Source organism: Phymastichus coffea, unplaced genomic scaffold (assembly GCF_024137745.1).
Source record: "Phymastichus coffea isolate CEN01 unplaced genomic scaffold, Cenicafe_Pcof_1.1 PCOF00001, whole genome shotgun sequence".
NCBI classification, from domain to species: domain Eukaryota; kingdom Metazoa; phylum Arthropoda; class Insecta; order Hymenoptera; family Eulophidae; genus Phymastichus; species Phymastichus coffea.
The window spans coordinates 16,541,635-16,553,744 of NW_026706812.1; the positions used below are offsets into that span (position 1 = coordinate 16,541,635).

The following is a 12,110-nucleotide window of genomic DNA, read 5'->3' on the forward strand; positions in this document are numbered from 1 at the left end:
AAATGATTACCGTTTTATAAAAAATAATTTGACATTGCAATTATATTAATGTTCAAATTTTTTTGAGAGATATCAAGAAAAGTTTTTTTGTCAGGGCTGCATTTTTAAAGATTGTTTTCACCACCTAAAAACAATTCTCCGCCAGTAAAAAAAAATACGTATCTCTTTTTTTTGTGTGTTCTACAATATATTACAGTTACATTAAAATCAGAGGTGGATACCTCGCAAGTGTTCCTTTTCAGTAAAGTGAGTAACACAAGAAACCTTCTAGTCTATTCATTTTATGACCTGAAAAATTCTGCATAGCCTGTTGAATATTGAAAATTTTAATTCATGTAAAACATTCGCACCTCTATTCTACGTATCTATATAACTAATTATTTAAAAAAGACTTGATATGATCATGAATTAAGACAGTAAACTAGGATAAGTAGAGTCTATTTTGCCGTCACAAATGACGTTTATCAATAAATCGTATTATGAACATTTTCAATTACTTTTATAAAAAAATTTTTCTATATATCAAATGTATTTTTTCTTTTGGTTTCTTGCATCGTGAACTACATTCTTTCATTGTAGCAAATCTAAAATTAAGACCAATTTTTCATTCGTAAGATGTTAAAATCTTAAAAAGTTCAAGTTAGTATTAATGATAATAAAATGGCTTTTGCAGAAGTTCAATCCCGCTGAAACTTCTAATCTGCCGAGCTTGCTGCTCGAGCCTAACTGGCTTTGATCCTTTGAAATTACTTCACCTACATCCCAGCGTTTGTAATTTCTTGAATCAAAAGCTCAATCGCTTCGTACTTTTGTAAAAGCCCACTTTGTAACAAGATTTTTCTTGTTACAGTTAACTTACCATGAGCCTTAGGTAATTCTGGCGTTTCTTTGCGTATACATATTCGCCAACAATTTCTCAAATTAATTATCATTAATATAACGAAGTTAAACTTAGTTTTGTAAGTTCGAGTGATTAAATGTTATATTATAATAACATTTGACATATGGATGGATATACATGCGTAACTATAGACTATATGCTACGTTTTTACTTCAACTATTAAATTTATATCCATATGCTATCTTTGGACAATTAACATAAATCGTATTGCCTAGATCAAACTAGTTATCCATTTCCTATTGTATGTAAGAAAAGCCAAACTTTGGGAGAGTTCAGTTCTATAGAAACTTTGAGACAATGTTTATTTTTAGAAATAAAAATATTCGTATTTGAAGGATTTGTCACATTGGCCGTTAATCAGGACGTCAAGATCTGTATATGTTTTTACTTCAGTCAAAAACTTACTAATTACTTCAGACAACTTCAGTAAACATTTTGAAAATTATTGAGAATTTTTTAAAACATATGAAAATTGATTTCAATTCATGTTTTTAGCTGGAACTATCGATTAAATCCACCTAGACAGATAATTGTTTTGAAAGTTAAGAAAGAATGTGAAATAAAATATTATATGTTATAAAATTCATAACAGGAAAAAGTAACCGCAAAAACAAGCCATTTTTCGCCTGCCTGGCAGCTCTTGAAATCTAACTTCAAATCTATGTTAAATGATAGTTTATGATGAAACTTTAATCTCCTGAAAATTTCAGATTGAGGATGCATTCGGTTCTCGAAATATCGAGGGTCAAAGTTGTCAATTTTACATGAGCTCGAAATCCAATGTTACTTTGCTTATATCAATCCATTGTTTTAAAAGATTTATTAAGCATTAGGAATTCATATGTCTTTATTTTTTAAAAGTAAATTCATTTTAAATATCATCTTTTCATCTTCAGAAATTATTAAAAAATCTTTCAAAGTATAAACAATTTAATACTGATTTGCGATATTTCGGCTATGAGTAGTGTAATACAAATCATATTAGACTTTTAAAATTTTTAAACTTCTTCTACATTGACTTACACTGAATAACCTTCAGAAAATGATAATAATGCGAAAAATTCCGCTGCATGTAATAAATCGCAAACGATAACCGAATTGTGAACCCATGCAAAATTGACAACTTTGAGTATCGATATCTCAAGAACCAAATGGTGTTTCAATTTAAAATTTTCAGGAGATGAAAGTCTCGTCATAAACTATTATTTAGCATAGATTTGAAGTTAGATTTTAAGGGCTGTTAAAAGGCAAAAATTGCGGTCACTCTTTATGCTTTACTTATTAAAGAATCTCTAAAATTAATTGTTTTCAAATATAAACTTACGACCTTAGCAATTATTCAACTTGTACTTGAACAGTAATTTATTTATACAATAATTGCCCTTTTTATCTTTGACGAAATAGCAAATTTACTCACTTTGATTGTTCAGACGTACAAAAGTAAAATACTGCCTATTTGTGGATTGAATTGGAACGTACCGGAAATACATTATGTTCAAATACAAATTAATCATTACGAATGATTTATTATTTTTGCATTGAATATAATACATGCAATTTGAACGAAAGGCCTTTATTGATAAGATATTGAAACTGTCTCTCCATTACTTGAAAAACTACATGATTACTGAATACCTTGACCTAGACATCAAACATTATCTTACACATTTGCGCAGAATAAAAACGACAATTTCACCGTATCCTTGACTACTCATGAGCAATATGTTTTATTGAATTTTCAATAAAAAAAGCATTGTACTGATTTAGATATCTGATTTTATAAAAATGATATAAAAATCTCCAAGTTATATTACATAAAGGATTTTTCTACACGAAGAAAATAAGCTGTACAATTAACAGGAACAAACAAATAAATTTATCGAATCAGATACACTTTTAGTATTATAATCCTTTTTGAAATAAAAATGTCATTAACAAGTCAAATTAGTCAAGATATATCAGATTTGGTTTTACTATTTATGTTACCATTGAGAGTATGAATTAATAAATTAAATTTATCTAGTATAACATTTTATAAGTTGGAATGGTTTGTCATAAAAATTTGAAGTGGAAATGATATTTATTTCAGTGCTAATTCATGAAGTGACCCGTGATCATAAGGGAAAACATGTACTTTTCCAGCAAGTTTTAATATTTTTGCTCATTGTCGTTATCAAAATTAAAAAAATTTTTTTTTAAATTGAAGGCAGATTGATGGTATCTATTACGAAATTTCATTGAATGTAGCTTGATTTGTAATCGATGAATCATTCAATGAAAAGCTTATCGCAACAAACGACTAAATGTTGATTATGTTGGCGGACTTCAACACTTGATAAAACATTTCGAAAAACGTCACAATATCATAACAATGAGTCGACTTATGCTATATAAAGACTCCTATGTAAGTATTTTGAACATCGATCCGCTAGTAGGAGTCAGTATGAATAACATAATCAAAAATGTCATTTTTACGTGCATTTTTGTCGGTAAAGTTGATATTACAATTAAATTATAAGCCATAGTCAAAGCGCAAATGACAATAATATATAATTGCGATGTTTTATCGCGAATCTCGTTGTGATCTATTCATATAAAAATGTATTTAGGCATATGTAGTGCGGAGGATTCACAAAGGATAATCGGCGGCGATGCGGCTACCATTCAAAACTACCCATACCAAATTTCGATGAGATGGACCTATGGCCTGGGGCAAGGTATTCACTTTTGCGGTGGATCCATAGTCAGTAGGCAGCACATTATCACGGCAGCTCACTGCGTCGACAAAAAGCGCAGCCCCGAAATCATGAGAAACATCAAAGTTTTCGCCGGCACAAGTCGATCGGACGTCGGCGGCAAAGCCTACGGCATCAGCAGCATTACCTTGCACCCCGGCTACACGGGAGCCAGCAACTTCTATCTCAACGACATTGCCATCGTGACGGTGGGTTGCAATGCTCGCGCGGCCGAAGCCTGCACACCACAGCCGCTCACCTCCGCTTGCGTTTGCAGCTAAGTCAACCGATGCAATTCAACGCTAACCAGCAGCCAATCATACTGCCTACCAAAGACGTGGAAAGCGGTACTGCGGCGACGATCACTGGCTGGGGCGACACACGCCATCCCAACGGCCAGACGCCCATCCACTTGCAGAAAGCCACCATGAAATTGCTCGATAGTAGTCAGTGCCAGAGTCAGCTGCCTTACCCGCTTTCAAATACTCAAGTCTGCGCCGTTGCCAGACCTGGACTTGGCGTCTGTTCCGTAAGCCATATTTCTTTCGATATTCACTCTCCTTCGACATACTTGTGACATAACATCAATTCACGCTGTTTCCAGGGTGACAGCGGTGGCCCATTGGCCGCTAATGGACAACTCGTTGGCGTTGCTTCTTACGTGGTCGAGTGTGGCAAAGGCCATCCAGAAGTATATACCAACGTATATTCTTTCGTCGACTTTATCCAACGAAACATCGACTAAACGCCGTCATCTATCTTAACGACTGTTTCTTCTTTCGCGAACCAATTCTAACACAAATAAATTTATTTGCCCACAACAAATTATTCCACACGTTTACCTCACGTAATTATTTATTGAATGAATCGCACGTTGAAGATATTATATCTTGAGCTATCTGTTATCAAATAAAAAAAAATAATTACTTAAGATGAAATCAATAAATCAATGTGATTTTATACGTTATTTCAAGTTTTACTTCTTGCTAAGGTGTAGCTGTTTGGTAATCGGATTCAAGTGATTTGGAAAAATTAATAACAGCGAGTTGTGATTGTCAGCGACATTATGTATCGGCATTTTCTTCGTTCCCCTCCCTTCGGAAGGAAGAATGTTTTCTTATGTTTCCGGGCTCTTACAAAGCTCAATGCGAAAGTTCAAATATTATTTCAATAAGATGTATAATGCAGGGCAAACTGTGAAAACGAATTATTACATTAATTGTCCAATTACTTATTTGGTCGATTTCAAAGCTTAAACGCGCATGAATAAGCCCAAAAATTGATCTTCCAACTCTTTTGACATGGTACCTCAACCAAAAATGAATGGTATCGGCTTTATTCATAAAAGATTTAAAAAACGTTATTTCACGCGCGACCATGAAATCATGTTAGCCTTTTTGAATGTTCACGTGCGTAAAATAGTGGTTTTAAAATTAATCTCGAGATAGGATATGAAAAAGTTCTCTTATGAAATATAAGAAACGTAACAGTTTCTAATGCTTTTATCTTTCGAATAAAATTTACAGTATTTCGATCAAAAAGATGAAAATATATCGAGGCGCAGGCAACTCGACTCTCACAAGTCATATTTAGGCGATTCTTAGCTATTTCAATCGGCCTAGAGACATTAGTCAATCAATTTTTTTAAACTTTATACACTTATGATATATATAGAGCTAAACATTTTCCAAATTTTTATGAAAAAATATTAATTTAGTAAAAAGTTATTACAATTTTTTTTAATTGAAAAAAATTTTCTATTGGTCATATCTTAAAAACTTATAATGATAGTAGCGAGGACTAGTTTTTTCCAAAATGCGCGGAAAATCTCGAACTTTGATATTGTCTAACAAAGAAATAAAAATTTTTTTTCCAAAAGTTATTAAATTTATCATATTTTTGGTGCTAATATCTCAAAACCTAGTATTTTTTTCGAATAAATCTGCCGCCGTCGGATTCCTAAAGATTCCTTTCATAAAAATCACACGTAAAATTTAACTGGCCGATTATAGCTTAAGCGTGACAATAAAAGGAAAGAGGCCGGCTGCCAGGGCAACGCGGCACTGAGTTTAAGGTACACGTTTCACAGGTAAGTACAGCTTAATGACTGTACAGTTCTCTACTAAGGGTTGAAAAATGTCTCATCAGTATAGATGGCATATTAATGATTACAATTTATGACGTTGGCGAACAATATTTTAGATCAGCTGTGGACGATTCTCACCTGTACTAGTTTAGTATTCTTTGTGTGTTCTTGTGTTACTTTTTAATTTGATTGAATTAATAATTAATAAGTATATACCAAGAGTTGCAAAATAAAAATAAAATCGGGACTAAATTGTGTTTCTCCTAAATAGAAAAATAGCAAAAACGATGGTCGATAAGAACAATGTAGAAACATCTTTGGCATTTACAATTTTTCTGAAGGTAAATTTACCAAAATTTCGGATACAATTTTGACAACATTTAGTTTTGATCTTACGGAAGATGATAGACTATGTTTATCTTGTGAAAAAAGTGCCACAAAAGAAATGCTGAACGCCATAAACTTGGTGTAAAGCAAAATCCATTGATGATTGTGTTGTAAATGGAAAATAATCTAAATATTTAGAGCATAGATATTTCGATGATTTAGTTAATCATGAGAATCTTCAAGACCAAGTACAATAGAAGTTGATACACAGAATTCAATTGGCTATACACTAACAGGTGCAATGGAGACTGAAAACTGGAAATAAGACAATTATTTTGAAAATAATAACTTAACAGAACCACAAAGAAAGGATCAAGCGTTCGAATTTAAATGTACTGAAAAAAGGTATATAATGGCTTCGTTAAATGAATCATACTCGAAACTTTACATATCTTTCATAACTTCAGTAGATTAAAAAAAGCTTCAAATTTAATTGAAGAAGTAACAGAAAAGATTAAAAATACTCAAGTGAAAGCTCAAAAATAAACATATTAACTGCTCTTCCTCTTTATATGAATATTAGAAACATTCAGTCTGAAATTGGTTGCTCTTATCATACGGCTTTAGTTTCAAGAAAATTATGTCAAAAGGAAGGCTTTTTATATTATCCTCCGCAACGTACTAGAGCGCGCAAAACAACAACCGAAGTTACTAAAAATGTTGAGAACTTTCATCGTCAAGATAATATTAGTAGAAATTGCCCAGGCTGGAAAGATTTTACTGTCGTGAGGAAAGGAGATGAACGTGCAAAAGTGCAAAGCCGTTTATTGCTCCATAATTTGAACGAGGTTCACGCACTTTACAAGCAAGATAGTCTGAGTGCAAAAATTGGTTTCTCAACCTTTTGTTATCTTCATTCCTCGAGAATACTTACTAGGCACCAACTTGAAAGGATTACATAACATTTGTACATGAATTTATCATTCAAATGTGAAGCTAAGAATAAATGGTGTAAAATTAAAAATATAAGTAGGAAATGTAAGTTTGTTCTTGAAACTGCAAGATATTTTCGAACAGACATTGTGTGAGAATCCAATTGATGAGTGTCGTTATATGACATGTTGCGAATGTCCTGGCTTAGGAATCCAGCCGATCGGCCTCTTTTTTTTTACTGCTATGCTTTTTAGCTATAATCGGTTGGTTAAATTTTATACATGGTTTTTATGTAAAAAATCCTGAAGAATCTGACGATGGCAAAATTATTCGAAAAAAATACCACATTTAGAAATATTAAAAAAAAAAAATTAAAAAGCTACTAATTTTTGGAACAAAAATTATTCTTAATTTTGCGCGCATTTTGAAAAAAACTAGACTCACTATCATTATTAATTTTTAAGATATAAGCGATAGAAAAATGTTTTTCAATTAAAAAGAAATTTTAATAACTTTTTATCTAATTAATATTTTTACATAAAAATTTAGCTTAATATATAATGAAACGGGTGTATAAAGTTTAAGCCGACTGAAATAGTCGAAAATCACCCATTTATTGATATTTTACAGTGTTAAAAAACCTATTGATATAAAAAATGTATGATTAAGCATTTTTTCCACATCCTTTAGATTTATATAATCCATTAGAAAAAAAGAAATTTACCAAGTAATATATATAATGACAGATTCCCTTTTGTCTCGTGATTTTATTAACCTACAATAAGAGTTTTTATTCTCTTTAAAGCAAATAATTTGCATGATCAGATTTCATATATTTCTATTGATGGTTACTACTGAACATCCAATATACTTCATGCATTCTATCCAAATTCATACTTTACTAAATTTAAATAACTGTTTCTCTGCATACTTATTACATATATTTTCTACATTTTCAAGTAGATTTCATTCACTTGTTGCCACAATAAATTTATTTAAGTATTATACCAACTATATATGTTGTACGCTATTATGAGCCTATTAATTAATGACTATTATGTTTAAGGGATACAGAAAAACTAGTGCTTTAATAAGACAGCAGCAATTTTAAGAAAACTCTTTCGTAACAAGTGGAAACTTTCTTATAAGAAGATATCTTCTCTTGCTTATAGAAGACCTCTTGTTATACGAGGAATAATTTGCAGTATACCAACGTAAAACGATATTTAGCTTATATAAAATAGACACTTTCATACTTTTTGAAAGGATTAAACTGCTTTTGTGATTATGTGAGTTGCAGGTAATAAGTAAAAATAGTGCATCCAAAATGGACGAATTTTGAAAGCACGAAGTTTAACGGATAACAAACGAAATTAAGTTTTTAATTTACACAGAATGTTTAGCGAATTCGTTAGCATTTGATACGGTTGATTGTTTGACAAAGGATTTTGCAAGAACGTCTCAAAAATTTTTCGCGTAAGAATTACCAGTGCTTCATTCACTAATAACATAAGTTTAGGGCAAGCGTTACATGAAAGGGAGCTTTAGTTACAGGGCGGATACTCTCTAGGTCACGGATTTTACTTAAACCTATACGGTCAAAAGACAACTTGACGAATGCATCGCTACGTCATATAGGACCACATGGGCCTCTAGACATTGTTTACATTGGTTTATATTTACAGGTATGCATGCAACTTGTAGCAATCACCTACGGCATTACTACGCAACAGATAAAGAATCGCGAGTCGACAATGCGTGGAGAAAATGAATGGATAGTAGGTCAATAGAGCTCTCACCTCCAGACATTATCTTTGATAATTATTCATTTGAATGATCTAGTGCAATGTCATGACGGCAAATAAAAGTATAAAAACGTTTGGAGCGCAACGTAATTTGTACCAATCTTCGACTAGACAGCAATATGCATAGCAAGATTCTAATCTGCTTGTGCCTCAGTTTTTCCCTCGGTAAGTTTACTCTCGTCGAAGTAACGAAACAAGTAGCTCATAACAAATGTCGTGTCGTTGGCTTTTTCAAAGTTCGGTGCGTCAAGAGGAAGTTGAGCGAGTGAAAGCAGCGCAATATTCATATACGCATATATAAAGAAACAATACCTGCTCGCAGGTAGCTGTGCGTCCATCGAAGGAAGAATAATCGGCGGTGAAAATGCGAATATCGAAGAGTACCCTTACCAAATCTCGATGCGTTGGACCTACGGATTACCGAGACCCATGCACTTTTGCGGTGGCTCTATCGTAAGCAACAAGCACATCGTCACCGCCGCTCATTGCGTCTACGACAAGCAGGCAGCGAACATGCTGAGGAACATGAAAATCTACGCGGGCACCAGCAGGTCCGACTCGCTGGCCGAGGGCAAGGCCTACAGCGTCCAAAGCATCAGCGTCCACCCTGGATACCGAGGCGTCAGCAACTCCTACCTCAACGACATCGCCATTGTCACGGTTTGTTCGGCTCGCGCGACCTCACCTTCCGCTCGGGCGCGACTAATGCACTCTTTCTCGCTCTCCCCGTTGCAGTTGAAAGAACCGATCGAGTTCAGCGCGATCCAGAAACCGATCGAGCTGCCGAGCAGGGACGTGCAGAACGGTGCCACGGCCGTCGTCACCGGATGGGGATACACGAAACATCCGAATGGCGGTACGCCGATCAATCTGAAAAAGGCCACGATGAGGTTGCTCCCCAGTTCTCAATGCCAGCGCCGGTTACCCTACGCGCTGAGCAATTCCCAAGTTTGCGCCGTTTCACAACCGGGAGCGGGAGTCTGCTCCGTGAGTTCATATCGGCATTTCGCGCTTTCCGATCTTGTCTCAACTTTTTCGCATTGCTTTCAATCTTTGTACTTGTTTTATTCACCAGGGTGATAGCGGCGGCCCACTGGCGGTGAACAACCAACTGGTTGGGATTGCTTCGTATGTTGTCGAATGTGGTAAAGGACATCCCGATGTCTACACCAATGTCTATTCCTTCGTCAACTTCATCAGACAAACCATCGGTTCATAAGATTTCAAGCAATCGATTCAAGCCAATCATTCTTAATGTGATAGCAACGTTCAAACCTCTAGTCAAGCGTTATTTCTCTTATTTATTTTTATCCTAAGATTAATTGCAAGCTGTACACTCCTTTTGAAATATGTCAAAAAGATTATCTATGGAAAGATTATTCTTAAATATTATCAATGCACAGAATTTCATTGTATATGGTACATTTTTATTTGAAGCAGCAAATCAAATCTCAATACACTATTGCTGGCAATACCCACCACACGTAGATTGCAATTGAGAGTTTTGAAAAATATTGATAAAACCAACGAAAAATCTGAACTTTATATAAAATTGATTTCACTTCATCAACTGTTGCGTAGCATTATTTTTTGTATACTTTTTGTTCATCGTGAAACAACTTTCGAATTTCAAATATGGACAGTAATAATATGCTTATAATGCATATATTTGTTCAAACGGAATCATTTCAAATACTGTACCAATATAAAACTTACTGTTACTTTGAAAATAATCGTTAGTGAGTTATAAATATTTCACTCAGATGTTTTATTAAAATGTTGATCATTCTAATGCTTTCGTCGTGACTATGAATAGGAATACGCAAAACAAATGTTCTTTCGTAAGCCAAACGCAGCTTCGGCTCAGTGGACAAAGCACTCAACTGCAGGCTATGGAAAATAAGCCGTTTCCGGAGTATTTCGAGTAGAAAACGACATGCTGAGCTCCGACTAAAATAAGCGTACGATGAGAACTCTTGTGATGATGTAACGCGTTTTTATAGTCCCCCGTCACGTATTAGTTCTCACCAACAATATATCTCGCAAAATTCGGACAGCATTGAGTGACTGTATTGTAAGATTTATTATGAAAACTCCGAAAATATTATTTATTTATTTCATCAATTACGGATTATCTTAATCAATTATCTTAAAACAATAATTGTGAAGAAGTAAAATATTTTCAAATTTCATTAGACAAATTTTATAATTATTATTATTTATTTGATTAAATAAACATTTTTCTGATATAAATGAAAAGAATTAATTATTCACAATTATTCTTAAGATTTCGGTGAAAAAATATATTTTTTTATTTCTTATAATAGATTTCAGAAAAGCCGAATGAGCTTTGTGAGAATTAATATGAGATGGAAACCTATAAGAACGCATACCTATTTTAACCAGGATCAAATGTGGCTACAAACAGCGTAACTAGATAAAAATATGATTACTAGATCCCTCGTTAATCATGGACATCTACTCAAATAGACTGAAAATAAATGTAAAACGTGTATTCTATGACCTTTATCTGTATCTTGTTTGCTTACTGTTACAATATGATATCAAATGTGAAATAAAAAATGATAACTTGTCTTCATTTCCCAATGGCCATGCGAGTAAAACGTTTGGTGCACGAAACATTAATATTTGTCTTCTTCAACTACTTCCAAATACAATTTACTATAGACCAGATCAGCATCAGCAGAAGAGGTAGGGCCAGTAACTGAAATATTTCTTTACACATATAAATGTTTACTTGAAACTAAAAGATATGACGGTGGCGAGGAATTGGAGTGAAAACAGTAGGCAGTTCTAATCAGTAGCCCTGCTGTAAATATTTATTTACAATTTAGCGATGTAAGCTTTTACAATAGAAATTAATTTGTTGGTTGTTTCGATGCGTCATAGTTGTAACTGGTGGTATTGACAATGTAATGAATAAATTAATTGAAGCTCAAAAAATAACAATGCTCGTTAGTAAATTCCGAAGAATAAGGTATAATACGTATTAAAATAAACGAAAAATAACGCAACATGTATATTATCAGAGTTACCGACACATTTTCACTTATGAAACTTTGTGCATCTGATCGTCATTCAAGACAACAATTTCATCATCTTTGGCATTGCTGAGCGGAAATAACGAGTATGAGTGCTCATAGCCGTATATGACTGATATTCGTCGCAGTCGCAATTATTCGTTACGAAGAGATGGAAAAATAGATCGAAGTCCGCGATCAGCCGACAGTCGCACATCGCGGACATATCTCTAAAATCTGCAGATATACAAAATTGATTAGACTAGAAGTGAATTCCGAGGA

The 12,110-nt window shown here is 33.7% G+C and overlaps 1 protein-coding gene across 1 annotated transcript; it reads left to right on the forward strand.

Annotated features, from left to right (window-relative positions):
• Positions 1–820: 820 nt before the first annotated feature.
• Positions 821–10,006, forward strand: LOC131668213 (plasma kallikrein-like). Its single transcript, XM_058942222.1, has 10 exons — positions 821–871; positions 3,511–3,845; positions 3,914–4,165; positions 4,241–4,369; positions 5,649–5,725; positions 5,994–6,063; positions 8,668–8,760; positions 9,091–9,447; positions 9,523–9,774; positions 9,863–10,006. The coding sequence occupies exons 2-10, from the start codon at positions 3,591–3,593 to the stop codon at positions 10,004–10,006; spliced, it is 1,629 nt and encodes a 542-aa protein (XP_058798205.1). The 5' UTR covers positions 821–871; positions 3,511–3,590.
• The last annotated feature ends 2,104 nt before the right edge of the window (positions 10,007–12,110 follow it).